Source organism: Pungitius pungitius, chromosome 17 (assembly GCF_949316345.1).
Source record: "Pungitius pungitius chromosome 17, fPunPun2.1, whole genome shotgun sequence".
Classification (NCBI taxonomy): Eukaryota; Metazoa; Chordata; class Actinopteri; order Perciformes; family Gasterosteidae; genus Pungitius; species Pungitius pungitius.
This window is the reverse complement of record NC_084916.1, coordinates 7843167-7859383: the sequence shown is the minus strand read 5'-3', so window position 1 is coordinate 7859383 and position 16217 is coordinate 7843167. Positions and strand designations below refer to the sequence as shown.

At 43.6% G+C, this 16217-nt stretch overlaps 1 protein-coding gene across 7 annotated transcripts in view; it reads left to right on the top strand.

The window, feature by feature from the left end:
• Nucleotides 1-16217, top strand: part of akap9 (A kinase (PRKA) anchor protein 9) — a 52537-nt gene that overhangs the window by 31771 nt on the left and 4549 nt on the right. For 5 of the 7 annotated variants that reach the window (XM_037474659.2, XM_062558458.1, XM_062558461.1 and 2 more), the window contains 22 exons: nt 1244-1338; nt 2016-2133; nt 3053-3091; nt 4005-4237; nt 5317-5436; nt 8115-8291; nt 8797-8889; nt 9128-9280; nt 9840-9926; nt 10361-11383; nt 11833-11973; nt 12059-12103; nt 12186-12326; nt 12742-12786; nt 12918-13715; nt 14123-14180; nt 14417-14538; nt 14670-14858; nt 14946-15113; nt 15475-15580; nt 15675-15864; nt 16005-16155. In XM_037474659.2, the coding sequence (XP_037330556.2) occupies nt 1244-1338; nt 2016-2133; nt 3053-3091; nt 4005-4237; nt 5317-5436; nt 8115-8291; nt 8797-8889; nt 9128-9280; nt 9840-9926; nt 10361-11383; nt 11833-11973; nt 12059-12103; nt 12186-12326; nt 12742-12786; nt 12918-13715; nt 14123-14180; nt 14417-14538; nt 14670-14858; nt 14946-15113; nt 15475-15580; nt 15675-15864; nt 16005-16155 (4292 nt within the window). The remainder of the gene's footprint in view (nt 1-1243; nt 1339-2015; nt 2134-3052; nt 3092-4004; nt 4238-5316; nt 5437-8114; nt 8292-8796; nt 8890-9127; nt 9281-9839; nt 9927-10360; nt 11384-11832; nt 11974-12058; nt 12104-12185; nt 12327-12741; nt 12787-12917; nt 13716-14122; nt 14181-14416; nt 14539-14669; nt 14859-14945; nt 15114-15474; nt 15581-15674; nt 15865-16004; nt 16156-16217) is intronic. The other 2 variants (XM_062558460.1, XM_062558462.1) reach the window with 2 other exon arrangements.

The window sequence follows — 16217 nt, the reverse complement described above, 5'->3', positions numbered from 1 at the left end:
GAGGTGGAAAGGCATCTGTTTGGGGGATGGTGTGTTACAGGGAGAGATGGAATCAGCTGTTTGAAAGGGAGAGTAGAGGAGTGCGAGACAATCTGTGGTGAGAAAATCGACAAATGCTAATTCCTGCTCGTCAGCCACTCTGATTTGTGTTTGGACATCTGACTGCGTCAAACCAGATTTTTTTTTATTTTTTTTAAATATGCCAATCCATTTTCTTCTCATCTTCTAAACCATTGCAGCTCTGATGAATAATAAATGCTTCTCGCCAAACTGTCAACCTGCCGCTTCATTAAATGGAGTAGCCTATCGGGTAATTTGTCCTCATTGGCTTCCAGGGAGTGCTTAATATCTGCTTAACCTGCGTCTCTCCACTTTGACATTCTCCAGCTATTGTGTGGATGAGACGCGCAGGGTGTGGCCTGTTCAAACTGGTTTTGAATAAGGAAAAGATACTCTTCAGTGGTTTGAAGGGACATGTTACATGACAGTGAAAAGGATGAAAGGTCTTCTTTTGTGTTAGTTGTACAATATGAAGATGGGGGATTATAATGTTGCAGAGTAGTTGTGATTGAAAGATTCCCAAGAGAACTTTCTGTAGTTGGTGAACAATGTTACTTTAGTTATTAATCATGTGGATTGTTGTGTACTGTAGAGGGATCCCTCCTTAGTCAAACTTTACACACATCCTTTTGTAAAGTCTGACATTTACCATCTGCTTGCCGCTTAGCTTTGGATAACACACAGCGTTCATTGTGCCGCTCTGAGGTACAAACAAGAATTTGGACAGAACCTTTTTTCTACACCAAAGTTCAGTTACAGTAAATGACTAGATGGTTTCTCATTAGTCTGTTACCCCCCCATAACTCGTAATTGTGAGCTGAATACCATCCCGGTGCTGAATGCTTGCTGACCTGTGCAGTACAGTAATGATTGAATTTCATTGTGTTCACAGCTTAGTCTTGTACTTCATGTCAAGCAAAATGGGTCAGACGTGCCCACTTGTGTTCTTCTGTGCATCTCTGAGGGCGAGTTTACGTGCCTCGATGTATGTTCTTTGCTGTGTTGTCGGTAACCTTGGATTTTGTATCCTGGTGTTGAGTGCTTGTTCTTTTGGATGGCAGTGCTGTGTGCCCGCGTGTGTGAGACTGAAAACTAAACTCAAGTCAGTTGAAGAAAGTGAGATTCTAGATTTCTACATCAGGGACTTTTCTAACCGTCTTCCACCGGCTGCGTCCACATCCAGGTCTAATTGATGGCTACACGGGTGAACGAGCCGGATTGGAGGAGCAGTTGCGTCAGAAAGAAGAGCTCCAGCTGAGCCTCGAGCAAGAGCTGCAGGTGAGGCATTCCAGAGAGGAGGAAAATAATTACTTTTTTTCTGTGAGATGGAACACAAGGCTGTAGTATTTTGCCTTTGGTGCTGAACAGTGCAAGCTAAGTCATTTGAGGTTCAATTAAATAAAATCTTCGCCAAAGAAACTGAATATGTACAAATATATAAATTCAGGCTGTGTGTTGATATTTTACTTTTACTTTTTTTTTTGTTCTGTACATTTGACTTTACAATGAGGAAAACAGAATATCACCAGCCTTATCTTATAATGACAACCCATTTATAGAAGCAGTAGCTCAAATCAAGCAATCCGATTGGTTACTAGCTGTGATCTAATACCACACACCAAGACTTCCTTTGCACTTTCAGTACTACCAAACATTACACTAATACGTATTCATTGTTGCTTAGTGACAGGGTCACTTTGGGGAATAACTTCCATCAATACAGAACCATAGACTGTGCAGGTTAGAAAAACATAAATAAATAAATGAGCGGCTAAAACAAAACAGCGCTAAAAAATAGATACATTTAAAGTGAACGTTGGAGTAGAAAGCAGAATGCTCCTGCTAAACATTCATATTGTCACACATGATGGACCATAGTAAAAGTAAAAAAGCTAAAATCTTGGTGTAATCAAAAAATAGTTTTGTGCGGGTGAACTGAATGTCATTTCATGCAGGTGACAGGTAGCCGTCTGCACGAGTTGGAGCAGGAGAGGCTTCAAATGCAGGACGAGCGGGATCTGCTGTCACGGCAACAAGATGCCATGAGGGAGCACGCCGGGCCCCGTGAGCTTCGTACGTTTCCTAGTCCTCTTTCACCTGAAATATATGCAGATTTTAGTTTTTTATCGACCTCTCACAGGGAGTCATCATTCTCAAGAAATGTATTTAATTTTGGAATTTATTATAACATGGTGTGAACATCTGAACATTGAAGGTTGATTTTGTGAACGTAATAGCAGTGTCTTAAAAAAAAGGAAACAAGAATAGAAAATCTCACCTATTTATAAAGGTTTTTAGTTTTCTGTTTCTTCCCGTTACTCCCGTAAGTTTGTTTGGCTTTCCTTTTTTAATAACAATACCATTCAACCTAAATGAAAACATTAGTTTTGCCTTGAATAACGGGGCAGAACTTCATCTGGAGACATCGAGCTGCATGTCACACAACAAATGATCACTGTTTAAGCCCCTCTATGGTGAAAAGGGCCTACAGTTTGATTTCAAAGAGGCACAAGCCTCACGTTGGTTTATTTAGCTGTGAAAACACACAAATATGAGCCATAATTTTGATGCAATGTCAGCAAAAATAATTATAGTCAAACTGTTTAGACACTTGCTTCCAGTATTTGTGCCGCAGGCATATATTTAGGGTTATTCTAACGGTACCTAAGGGTACTCCATACAGATGATAACGTGATAACTGTATTTGCTCATTTGCATTATGACCCCTGTATTATGAAAAAGGTATCTCCTGAGTACCTTCTCTGATAAAATGGTGAGTATTTTTTTCAAGGGTATAAAACAAAAGGGTTATTTCCAACTAAATGTCCTTTCAAGCATCCTTTCTACAACATTAACTTTCTGCTGCGACAAAGACACAAAAGCACTGCCTCCTCTGTCCTCACCCTTTGCTATTCTTTATCCCACCAGTTTTCCTGTTCATGACCTAAAACAAGAGCATGTTACATTCTTGTGCTTTCTTATTCTCCTGTAGGCCTAGTTGAAGCTGCAATGGTTGCAGCACCTGAAGCAGGTGTGTCCACTTTGAGCATGGCTCAGTCATAACTACTGTATGTTCTCTATCATTTTGTACTGTGTCTGAGTGGCAGTATACCTCTTTAACCCTAATCCAGCAACTCACCAACAGAGCTCGGGGCTTGCTTGCTATGGGCTCACAAACTCACTCAGTTCAACCACTAACCTTTTGCTCCAGCTTTTCATTTTGATTGATTTTTGTCCCGGTTTTGTAGTATTCCGGTGTTATCACTCATTTTGGCATGATGAAATGAAAGTCATCTTAAGACACTTATACATAGTAATTATTCCCAAGCGGTCAATCATCTGCTCTCTGAATTGAGGGGTTTTCTCTCTTTATTGTGATGCATATCTTACAGCCCCTCTTTGAGTGAGACGATTGGCCGTTCAGTCCCTCTCCTGCCTGTAAATGCTTATTGGGCATGGATATCACTGCGTCTGAGCTGTCCACGTGTGTGTTCTGTCATCTGCACTCTCATCTCTTTACTTTTGCACTAATACTGCGGGGTTCAATCCTGGGTAAAGCGCTGTGGGTTGTTCACTGGTGGCGGCGGACGGCCAGAGAGGCATCGTGGAGGGGAACGCTGTTCGGTAACGGGGCGTCGTGTCAGGAAGTTGAGATGTTAGAAGAGTCTGAAGGAAGCTGTGTGGCCTGAGAAGGCGGTAAAGGGGACTGTGACATAGAAAATTGCAACATTTCAGAAAGATGTTGATATCTTTAGATATCTTTAGAACAAAAGTGACAAAAATGATTAAACCTGGTCTCGTTGCTCACACTTCAGACTCTTCAGGAGCTCCATCGCAGCATCTTGTTTGTCACCGAAATCAAACCTGAATGAATCATTGACTACAGTCATCCACTTTGAGGTGACAGGCCGAGAAGCCTAACATCCTCTGCTGTATTCCTGTAGACCTCCTGGAGGAAACGGAGAAGCTGATGAAAGAGAAGGTGGATGTCCAGCGTCAGGCGGAGAAGGAGAACGCCGACCTCCTGAAGCAGGTGAAGCTGCTGGAGGCGGATCTGGAGGAGCAGGTCAACCGGGTGATCGAGCTGGAGAACGCTCAGAGCACAGAGAACGGAGACCTCCGTCAGCAGGTCCAAGCTCTGGAGAAGCAGCTGGACAAGAACCGGAGGTTCCTCGACGTGAGTGACAAGGACTTTTACTCAATGATGACTATAGCGTTTTTATATTACCTTCTTATTTGGGTAGCTGTAAATTATGGATGAACTTCTTATAGCAGTTCTCATTGGAAATGAAGTAATTAGTTGATAACAGACAGACAGAAAATCGGCTAAAACCAGCAAAATAATCCCTTGTGCCAAGTTTCTTTTTTCTGAACATTACATTTTATTATTAAATAATAAAGAATTGCTGTTATTAAATTCCAGCAGGGGTAACTGCTAAAAAGCTCACAGCTTCAGGTTTCATCTTGTCAACTTATCTAAAAGCTATGCTGATACGATGATTTTCTGGGGGCAGCCTACCTCATATTTGGCTCATGGTCTAATGAGTTTGTTCCCATCATCGTAATTGGGCCGCTTGGCCAGGAGTTGGCACGTAATTGTCTGGATGTGGTTTGAGTGGAGATTCCCTCTATTGTCCTGTTTAGCCTGGTTGCACACACAAATATGAAAAGAGCAAATTTGTAAACGTAATCCGATTATTTTAACAGTTCTTTATGATAGTCTTGTTCATTGATGACAAAAAACTGGATTTAATTTCCATTTTAACAAGTTGGTCTGTTTAGTTTGTAATAATTACCTCCAGAATTGGGTCAATAAGATTCTGTAAATTTTTTCACTGATCACCTAAATCTATGGTTTACAGAAAAAAGTGAAATTTTCTCACACAAATTGAGACTCATTCTTTCTACGAACTTTCATCCACTGTTTTAAACATTTTAAAGTAACACCGCAGGCAGCGTTAAATGTTGCCCCATTCATCCATTCATCTACACTTGTGTGACGTTGCCTGAACAAAGACGACTGTGTGTAAGTGCTTACTTCATTAGATGGTCAACCAAAAGGTCTGCAAATCTGCAAAATCCATGACACATTTTACCTTGGCCCTGCATTATGTGCATTTTTTGCAGCAAAGAGGATTTCTTTAAATAGTAAACCTAATCAAATTACCCTCTCAACTGGCCTTTAAAGCTTTGCAAAAATGGCAAGCCTTTATTAAAGAAGGGGTTCAAAAAACGTGTCTTTATTTTGGTGTGCAGGAGCAAGCTGTGGACCGAGAACACGAGAGAGACGTCTTCCAGCAGGAGATCCAGAAACTGGAAGAACAGCTGAAGAATCCTCAGAAGCTTCAGGCCGGCTCAGAGCAGAGGAACAAAGAGGTAACCGAGGACCAGGCTTTGATACACTATGTACACGTAGCTGACGGTCACACCACAGAACAAAAGCCTCAAAAAGGCCGAGTGGATTTCATTTTTGTCCTTGTGTTCCTTTTTTAGGTTATTTAAAAGTGGATTTTAAAAGCATGATCCTGAAATACACAACACAGTGGGAGTGATACGTTTAGCTAAAGTTATTCACTGTGCTGGTGCACCTGTCACTCACAAAAAGCTGTGTCTTTATACAGCATATTTTGACTTGATGACAATTATTTGACATATATGTAACATTAAGAGGGGAATACTCGTGTCAGGATGCTAAGTGCACTCTGTTTTTAGGCTAAATTCAAGTAGTGATTTGTTGACATGAGCAGTGGATTAGATGAAGACGAGTCATGTGAAATGTGTGGCTGGTGGTGAGGAAACCCTTTAGAGAGGTATGGCTCTCTCACTCTTCCCCGCAGCTCTTTGGAGGGTTTTCAGTTATTCGGCTCATTGTTTTGGTTTTACAGCTCACAGCTTCACTGTTTGGTCTCACTCTCTCCGCTCTCATTTACCTAATTTCAAGTTGCTGTTATCTGCTACCGCTGCTAGTTTTTCTGGTCATCTTTGATCTTTTCGGTCCTTTTTTAAATCGGCCTTGTCACATTTCCTATTGTTAACAGTAAAGGTTTAATCAGCCGTTTTTAGGTACTCTCCAAATTGCAGGGTGACATTTATTTTGGTGCATCTCGTTCATCCCAGCAGTAACTGCCGTCAGTTTGAACGTTAATGTTCATTTGTCGTGTGTGCTGTTTTTCCTCTTTGGCTTCTCCAGGGTTTCATCATTAGCTGTCATTTTTCATTCACTCACTATCCGCCTCCAGTTCACTTAGGGCAAGGAGAAATATGCTTCTGATCAACACTGTTTACATCCTATTGCAGCACCCATAAAACGTTAATTATATCCTCAAGACATCACAGCCTGTCTAATGTGTATTATCAACACAACGTTCTCACAGTAACACGTTAAATTCATCTAATTTATCCTTTTCCAACGTAAAACAACATAAGCTGAGGCCTGTTGTGCGCCCTCGGAGCATTTTACTTTGTCAATCTGAAACTATTTGACAAGTTAGTTATTCCATTAGGGGACTATGATTTTAATTCTTAATGGGATCATAATGTACCATGTTTTGTTCTTAATGTCTTAGTAACTGAAATATACTTGATTCCCCCTGCTGCCCTTTAGCCTTTGAGCAGTCCAACTATTTGTTTCCTCCCAAATTCCTCCGATATTAATTAAATTATTTATGATTGCATCGTTGATTCATTTTCTACATGTTATTGACAAAAGTGGTTAATTCTGTTCCTTGTGTTTTTATCATATTGGTTATACACCAATCTCTCATTAAACTCCTTCCCAAAGATAACCTCTCTCTGTTATTTCCAGAGGCTCCTTCCACATTGTTTTCATGCAGTGCTTTTTCTTCCCGCTCTTGCCCTTCAACTGTCCATCCTCTGATCCTCTTTGCCTTCTCTCTCCCGTGGCTATTACAGGTGGATGGAGTAACCTCTAAGGTATTGCTTCTAGCTACACATAGAATCTCACCCAGAGAGCATCTAGTGCATTTTAGTACTCCCTCCCGACCCTGCCGATGTTACATGGCCTGCCCATCTCTCTCATCCTTTTCCACCTTCTTTCTCCTGTTTGATCCCTGTCTGATGTGTCAGTCTTCATTAGAAAAAGCAACTTCTAAACTTTCTTTCTCTCTCAGCTGCAAAGTGGCAATGAGGGGTGACGTAAAAGTAACCTTGCTGAAGACGATAGCCTTTCAATTCAATTATACCCCACTTTTTGCATACCTGATAAGGCCGTAGTAAAATATCAAAGTACATTCTTATATGATTATGAAGTCACCAAACTAAAGTCTATAAAACTAACCATTTAAAGTTGTTTATTTGACTCGTTGCCAATGTTTAGGAGGTAAACAACCAACAAGCATGTCTCCAGCTAAGTGTCAAGCAAGAAATTGCATTTAAAAAAACCTCTTGAGTTGACCCACATCAATCCACAAATGAAGTAAAGCTCAAAGAAATATAAATAGACCATTCCAACCTGAAGTGGGCTTATGTAGAGGACCGTCCTACTCTCGTCTCATTAATGATTCACAACGGGCTGCTGGTGAACGGATGGATGCATTTCATCGCCCTTATTACAGGGTTGTTCCTTTTGTTTGAGCAACATGCATAAAGATGCATTTCTAAAACAATGGGCTACGTAATGGTTAGTTTATGAAAGGACACTATTTTCTTTTATCAGTGGAGCCACCTTGATATAGTTTTATTCCCCAGTTCTGAGATAATCGCAAACAAACCTCCCTCCTGTGGACCCTTCTTCCTCCCCTTTATTGATCTGCTGATGTTCCCACAGATGGATCAGTTACCTGCCAGCGCTCCTCCTGGCTACTGTACTGTTCTGTGGTTTGTGTCACCCTGAATGAAATCGCTCTGTCCCTGCACCTCTTTTCTGTCTCGGGCCCCCTCCTTTCTCTCAGGTGGATCAGCTGACCGCCCAGCTAGCTGTACATGCACCAGCTATGCTGTAGCGAGTAGTGTCTGAGAACCCTTCTCATTAAACACCCCCTCCCTTGCCTTTCTCTCTCTTTCTCTCCCTTCGTCTATCTCTCGCTCACTACCAGGTGGACCAGCTGACCTCGCAGCTGAAGGAGAAGGCGGATTGGTGCAGTGAGCTGCTGCTCAGCTCTGAGCAGCAGCGTCGTGAGGTGGGAGAGCGCGACGAAGAGATTGACAAGCTGGAGAGCCGCATCCGCGAGCTGGAGCAGGCCCTGCTGGCCAGCGCTGACTCCCTGGAGAACGTAAGGCGGGGGAAGAGAGAGGGAGAGGGGGAAGAAACGGGGGAGGAAGGATATAGAGGAGAGTCAGAGGGGTAGCAAGAAAGCGAAAAAGCAGTCTGAACAATAGCCGTGGAGAAAGGCAGAAGGTGTACATGAAAGGATATAGACGAGGTGATGAGGAGGAAAAGGAGGAGGCCTGGGATGCACAGAGAGATGGGGAACGATGTGGGTGGGTGTGCTTCCCCCGCGCCGTAGTTTGTTGTTGGTGATGAGCTATGGCTAGCAACTGACAAGACTGCTCCCCCCCGGTGTTCGTGAAGGGCTGTTGTGAGAGGGAAAAAAAGAGCAGTGACGAAAATGCTCATATATCTGCTCTGCCGCTGCCGAGCTGACAAACGTATTCATGGCCCAACCTTGAAAAAAGAGCTTTGAAAAAGCCTTCAGACCTTTCTGAGACTGTAACGTTTGTGTTAAATAATATTTTGGTGTGTGTATGTGTGTTTTTGTGTGGCTGGTTGATCAATAGAAGCAGCATGCATCGATCACAGAGGCCAAACACGCCACACTGGAGGCCCAATTGCAAACGGAGAGAGAAGCTCTGGAGCGGAAAGAGAAAGAGGTAGTTTTCTAATTGGGCCTTTCCATTGAATAGATAATATTTCAATCTGATCATTTTTTCAGTAGTGTTTTGTAGAACTAAATGTAAAGCATACAGTATATGAACGACCCTCTTGCTTACACGTAGTACTGTTGTCTCCTTTAGTATCTGCTCATATTCTTTCTATAGAACATTTTGTAAAAAATAATGTTTTGTCTGGTTTCTCTGAAGTGCTTTTCTCGTTCACCTGTCGCCTCAGATCTGTAACCTGGAAGAGCAGCTGGAGCAGTTCAGAGAGGAGCTGGAAAACAAGGGCGAGGAGGTGCAGCAGCTCCACATGCAGCTGGAGATCCAGAGGAAGGAGATCAGCAGCCAGCTGCAGTATCTAGAAACAAAGGATAGCATGCTTCAGGTAAAGCGCTGTTCTTTACATAAGATAATGAATTCCAGGGGTTGTTGAGTCTGTGTGTCTGTGTGTGAACTGCAGGCACAACCAGCTTCTTAAATTCCCATGGATGTGATTATTAGGCAGACTAAAAAAAGTGCCCTTGTATTTTTAGTTATTTAGTTAACTGTGAAGTTACTAACAAGCAGGCGATACTGTACTACACCAGTGAATTCCACACCGTTGACCAATGTGACTTTAAACTGTACTTAAACTGCCTAATACAACACAAGGTTTGATCTTTTTTGCCAAACTAAAAACTGCTCAAAACAGTTGTAAACGGGACCGTTTTTATTGGATTCATATACCACAGTTTTCACATAATCCACTTTTGGATTAATTTTGTTGCTAATTTCAGTTTGCACATATTATTCTTTGTTGTTGCCTTGCAAGACTGCCACTTGGATTGCATTTCTTTTTTGACTCCGTGTACTTTCAGTCATCCACCACGATGGTGACTCTTGAGTGGACTTTGCCGTGACGTGTTTATTAACAGCCATCACATTATAATCTCTGACTTTTGAAGGTGATGGAGGAGAAGGACAGGGAAATAGCCCTTCTTAATGAACAGATCACTAAGCTCCAACACACGGGAACATCCTCTGATAACAAGGTAACGCAGTATGCGTATACGAAATGGAACAATAGTCTATTTCGGATACGCATAGCTCGGTGTTAGTGTGTGTGTTTCCTGCATTCGTGGTCGCTTTTATTTTGGTCTGCTCCATTTTTTTTCATTTTTTTTGGGAGGTTGTTTTTGCTTGTTTTGTCTCGGTAAGTAATTCCCCAGCACCACCGTCTGTTGTGAGGTGATCATTTTATCATGCGAGGTGGCTTACTAAACCTATGAGTCTCTAAAGAGATTTTGTAATTGATCAAGTTAAGACATTTTAAATTCAATTGCCAATGAAAACTACATTATCTTGGGACCAAAGACTCTTCAAGCACCAAAGGGACTCAGAGGTTTATCCGAATAGTGGGACTGCTGTGGACTGACTATCATCCGACATTATTATGGTTTAAGAAAATCTGCCTATTTCTCTTTAGGAAATTGATGAGAGGGGTGAGCTGATTAAAGACTTCGAGTCCCAGGTGGAGTGCCTGCGCAGTGAACAAGAGCGGTTGAAGAGGAATTACGAGGAGGAGCTGGACCAACTGAATGCCGTCATCGACAGACTTCAGCAGGAGCTGGCCAATATCGAGCAAAAGGCGGCCACGGAAGAGGACGAGGACGCCAAGGAAGAGTGCGCCGAAGGGGGGCCAAGTAAAGGGGAATTTGATGAAATAAAGCAGAGAATGGACATGGCCAACGGAGAGATCAATACTCTCAAGACGAAGCACACCGCGCTGTTGGAGACATACCTGCGCCTGAAGGAGAGTGCCGAAGCTTTAGCTGAATCAGAAAAAACGGAAAGCGCAGAGAGCGAACTCGAAGACGCCCTCAGAGAGAGAACTGCAGGCCTGGTGGTCATGCAGGCTCAAGTTCAAGCCTTAGAGCAGAGCGCAACATCCAGAGTGGAAGAGTTGGACCTCCGCATCCGGCAGCTGGAGGTCGAGGTCGGTGAAAAGGACAGCGAGTTGAGCCGCTGTCTCCTCCTCCTGGAGCAGACACGAAGCCATGCAGATGGTCTCCAACAGAGGGTCTCTAATCTGGAGGAAAATCTGAGGGAGAAGCTGGCTGCAGCGCTCGTCAACCAGGCCACACTGGAGGCCTTCCAGCAACAGCAGTCCCAAAGGTCCAGAGGAAACCAGGACCAGCAGAGCCGTGCTGAGCCCAAAGTGCGGTCGGATATCTTTGATTTTGGTGACTTTGGTATTCCCCAGATGGATTTCAGTGGAGTTGGTCAAAGGAGACAAGCTCCCAAAGGGAAGGTGGTTCACCTGACCCAAAGGCTTCGGGAGCTGGAGGTGGGACTCAGCGGGATTCAGAAAGATCAGGAGCTCCAGAAGCAGCTGCTCTCCAGCTCCGAGGAGGAGGTGCTGGAGTATGAGAGGAGGCTGGCCGTGCTCATGGATCTGCTCGGTCAGATGAAGGCTGGCCCTCCCCACAGGACTCCACCGGCTGTAGGGGTAAGAGTCGGGCAAATTAGTCATATTTGTAGTTCCATCATTTTAGTGTGGTCTCAAAAAAAAAATCCTGCAGTGTTTCCAGTCTTCATGCTGTGCTGAGAAAAGGCTACATCTTCATATGGAGCGACTGAGTGTAATTCTCAGTACGTCAAACCTTTCCTATAAAGTGCACAAGGAGATCTCCTTTTAAAGTTCTAATCGAGATGTGTTGCACTGACCAAAGGGGATTATTTTCAAACATGTATATCTCATTGACTACTGTCACCAACATTATCACTGAATTCACATTGGCCTCCAGCTGGCGTTAAGTCAGTTTTTAGTCATTGCTCAAACCAATTAAAACTAGTTTTAGTGATAGCATGCTTAAAAAAAAAATAATTGGAGAATTTCTTCACCTTTAATGGTTAACTAGTAACAAACCGATGCTTGTCCTCAACTTTATTATTCAGGCGTCTCCCGTTGATGAGCAGCCGGCCGCTACCTCAGAGCTTCTTCAGGAGTTGCAGGAGGTCAAAGATGAGGTTTCTGCCACCAAAGAGCAGCTTGACTTCTACAAACAGAGCTGCACCAAACTACAGGAGGAGCTCCAAGTGTGTGACTGCCTCTTCATGTTCATACATTCACACAGTATTTCTGATGTTTGGTGAGACTGACAGACGCTTGCTTTTGTTGTAGGAGAAAACCGCCACAACGGAGCGACTAAAGGGACAACTTCAAAAGGTAGGAACAAAGATGTGAGACTAAAGTTGAACTTTTGTCTGAATAAAGTCTTGTCTGATAATTGTCTGATATTTGGCTTTAGGTATCATCTGGTGGCTCTGAGGAGACCAAAGTTTCTGAGCTTCAACAGGAGTTGAAGGAGGCTCAAAATGAGGCCGCTTGCACCAAAGAGGAGCTGAACAGCTGCAAGGAGAGCCTGGAGAAGCTACAGGAACTCCTGCAGGTTGGACATTTCAAATAAAAGTCATCCCCTCAAGAGTGCCGAGTTCAGTGACATTAATCTGTTATTCAATGTTTTTAAATTTGTAATTAAAAGTTGTCAATTTACATTCTATTTAAATTGAATGTAAGTAACAGCTTTTTTGAAAATGACAAACTTTCTACATTTGAAAGTTAGATCTTATCTGTACTGTGAGTAGTACAAGCAGCCATTAGCGTGAGGAAAAAATGAAAGTGCATATTGACTCCGTCCAAAGTCAACCAAATCCACCTTCAAACAGTGCTGTGAACAGTTCACTCAAGTGACCAAACATGCTGTAGCTTCACATGCATGTGTTTTGCCCTAAAATGTTCTATTCTATTCTCTCAGTGCATCAACTCATATTTCGTTTTATTTACATACAACTGTGTTTGTTAAGGAGCGGGAAATTACCATCACTCGCCTTAAAGAAGAACATGTTAAAGTAAGTTAAAAAAAATATTTTAATATAATCATTTCTCCATTCTTTTTCTTTAAAAATATTTTTTTTATGAAAAAGTAAGTGATATTTGCTGGTATGTGTATTATTTGACCATCTGCTCAATTGCCCTCAAGGTACAAACCGATGAAAGCAGAACTAACATGACCGAGCTTCTCCAGGAGGCGGCTTCCACCAAAGAGGAGCTCAACACCTACAAGCAGCAAAACGAGAAACTTCGGGAAGAACTCCAATTCCGTGAAGTCTCCATTTCTAAACTCAAAGAGGAGCTCCAGGAAATGAGGGAGAATGTAGATGCCACCAAACAAGAGCTCCACCTCTACAAGCAGCACAATGAGAAACTCCAGACTGAACTACACGACCGTGAGCTCTCCATCACCAAGCTCAGGGAGGAGCTCCAGGAGGTACGAGCAGCCTCGGCGAAGGCGGCGGATTCTTGTCCTCCGTCTTCCTCTCCCTCTCCTCAGCCTGTCTCCTCTCCCTCCTCCTCCTACACCACCCAGTCTAAAAGGAAAGGAGGGAAACAGCCGGCCGGCAAAGGGATCAGCGCCAAAGATAAACCGTCTGTCTCCAAGAAGAACTCTGCCCCTTCCAGGCCGTCCTCGAGCAGATCCCACAGCTCTCGACTAAACAGCAGCTCTGAGCAGCCACATGTGACACACACGTTCACGCAGACGGACCAGCTCCAAATGTCCGACCCGGAGAGCGAGTGCGCAAACAAAGACGAGCTCGAGGAGGTGATCGGAGAGTTCGAGGAGAAGATTGTACAAATGCAGGAGCTTCACGCGGCGGAAATCCTGGACATGGAGGCGCGGCATATCTCAGAGAGCGAGAGCCTCCGAAGGGATACACTGGCTCTGGAAGACGAGTGTAAGGCCCTCAAAGCGGTCATCGACAAGCTGCGCTCCACACAGGTAAGGGCAGAGAAGGACAGCTGTGTCCCAGCATGTGTTATTTTAATGTTTATTGATCCTTTGGTCTATCAAATGTCTGATGAATAAATCTAAATCTGAATGTTCTTTAGTCAAATCATTTATACCATGTCTGAAGATGTAAAATAAAGAAAAGTATGAGATCTTCACATTTGAGAAGCTGAAACCGGGGAATATTTTTCACTTGATCAGTAACTAAGATAAAACATCAAAATATGTGGTAATTATCTCAAAAAACAGCTAATTGATTCATTTTATGCACGTTTAAGAATTTAACAGAAGTTCAATGCTTGGAAGGGGTTTCATACTAGGGACATGTACTTGTGTTGTATTGTCATTTTGAGTGATGCAGTGAGGGATTGATCTGAATTGTGTTTAATCTTTTGCAGGCTCCTTCATCAAGACAAGACCGTCCTACATCACTGTTCAAAGATGGCTACACAAGTGGTAAGAAACAACTCATTGATACTCAAACTCTTTACATTACTGCTTCAAAAGTCCCCTCAAATTTCTATCTACATTGATTAAATGTTTGGTCCTCCAGTATTCTCCTTGTATTTTTAGCAGGGTTTTCCTGAGAGAGTCTGCCGCACTGTGTCGATTTCCAGTGCGTTACATAGTTTGTCATGGAAGCTAGGGTTAATTTCACACATCTCTCTATAAAAAACGTCTTGCTCTTGCAGACAGCAGCTCAGACTACAGCCAGCGGACCGGCTTTGACTTCCCGAGCTTGCAGCAGGAGTTTAGGTCGACCCCAGAGGGCGCAAGGAGAGAGACAGATGATCCACTGCCTGACCGGATCAAGGTACGACCTCCCCTACTAGAGCTCATCAATACATTGTTATACTGAATTAGGATTCTCATTTTGATCATTATTGTGATGGAAGGAACGAGAAAACAAGGCTGGTAAATCCGACCATATGTTTGTGTATTCAGACCTTGCTGCGCGAGGTGCACCAGGAGGGCATGCAGGTGCTCTCTCTGTCCGAGCTCCCTCTCACTGAGGGCGAGTCGGGCAGCCAGTTTGACGTCCCGGGCTGGCTGAAGGAAAGAGACGCCCTACTGGCCACTGTGGAGTCTCTCAAAGGCCTCATCACCCAAATGCAGACACACAGAGAAACGCAGGTAGAAGAACCCCTCCCCCCACCGGTGGTATCCACAAAACTTTGTGCATGTGCGTGTCTTTACCTGTCTGTCTTCCACTTGCCGCAGACGTCTGCCGGCGTGGACTGGCGTGCGGAGGTGCTGGATGCAGTGCGGCAGGTGTTCACGAGGGAGCGGAGCGTGCTGAAGAGCGCCATCTACAGCCAGTTGGACCTGCTGGACACCAGCGACGCCATCGTCCACCTCAATCAGCTGGAGCACAGGCTGGCTGAACAGGTACCAGGCTATAATATGGCCGGAAGACACTCAACATCTTATTTATTGATTACTGTTAATGATGACAGTTTCGTTAAAAAATATGGATTGTAAAACCACTCATGGATTTTCTTTAGTCAAAGTATTTAAGTAAATATTCTTTTGTATAGTACTTTTCAAAATAATGATGTGTAATGGTTCAGCATTAAACATCAAACAATCATATCCAGCTCAATAATTTGCGTGAGATTATAGAGATACAAGTCTGGCTTCTACAAAGCAGGAGACCAAAATCAACATTGTACTTGGCAGAAACCACCTTCTCTTGTCTTGATTATGATTTGTGTTGGTCAGTAACTCATTTCTTCTGATCCTGGTCCAGGACACCCAGCACAGGGAGGCGATCGGGTCGCTCCACACTGCGGACCGGTCCAGTCTCATCTCGGAGATTCATCAGCTGCGAAGTCAACTGGAGCAACTTCATCAAGGTTGACGAGTTGTTAAAAACTCTACTGTGGATGATTTTTCTCTCTAGAAATAGCAGGTCTTAATATTGGGGGTTTTCTGATTGTTGTCCTTCAGGTGCTCTCCCTGTTGCATCATCGAGTCGTGAACGTAGCGTGAAGGAGCAGGGAGGAGGAGCTGATGGAGCAGCGGAGGCCGACATGCTGCTGGTGGAGGAGCTGAAGAGTGAACTGTCCCAGACTCAACTGGAGCTGGAGACGACGCTCCAGGCTCAGCACAAACACCTCAAAGACTTTGACACACTCAGGTTAGACATTTTTTACAGACGTGAGGCCAACGCGCCTGGATTGGTGTTGTGTTTACAGTAGCGCTATAGATGACCTTTGACCTGCTTAATTTGAAGGAAGTATCCATTACAGCTCAGCTCCATTATGTCTCTGTCAACAGGGCAGAAGCATCGCAGAAGGCTGCTGAGGTGGACGCACTGAACAACCAGCTGACTGAAGAGAGGAAGAAGAACAGAGATCTTCAGTGGGCAATGGAGATGGAGAAGTGTCGAACTGGGAATGATGAAGAGAGTAAACGAGAAGAACTGGAGGTGAGTCTTTACTTTTTGTGCCTCATTAGATATCTTCTCCTTCTTTTGCCACAATGTTCATT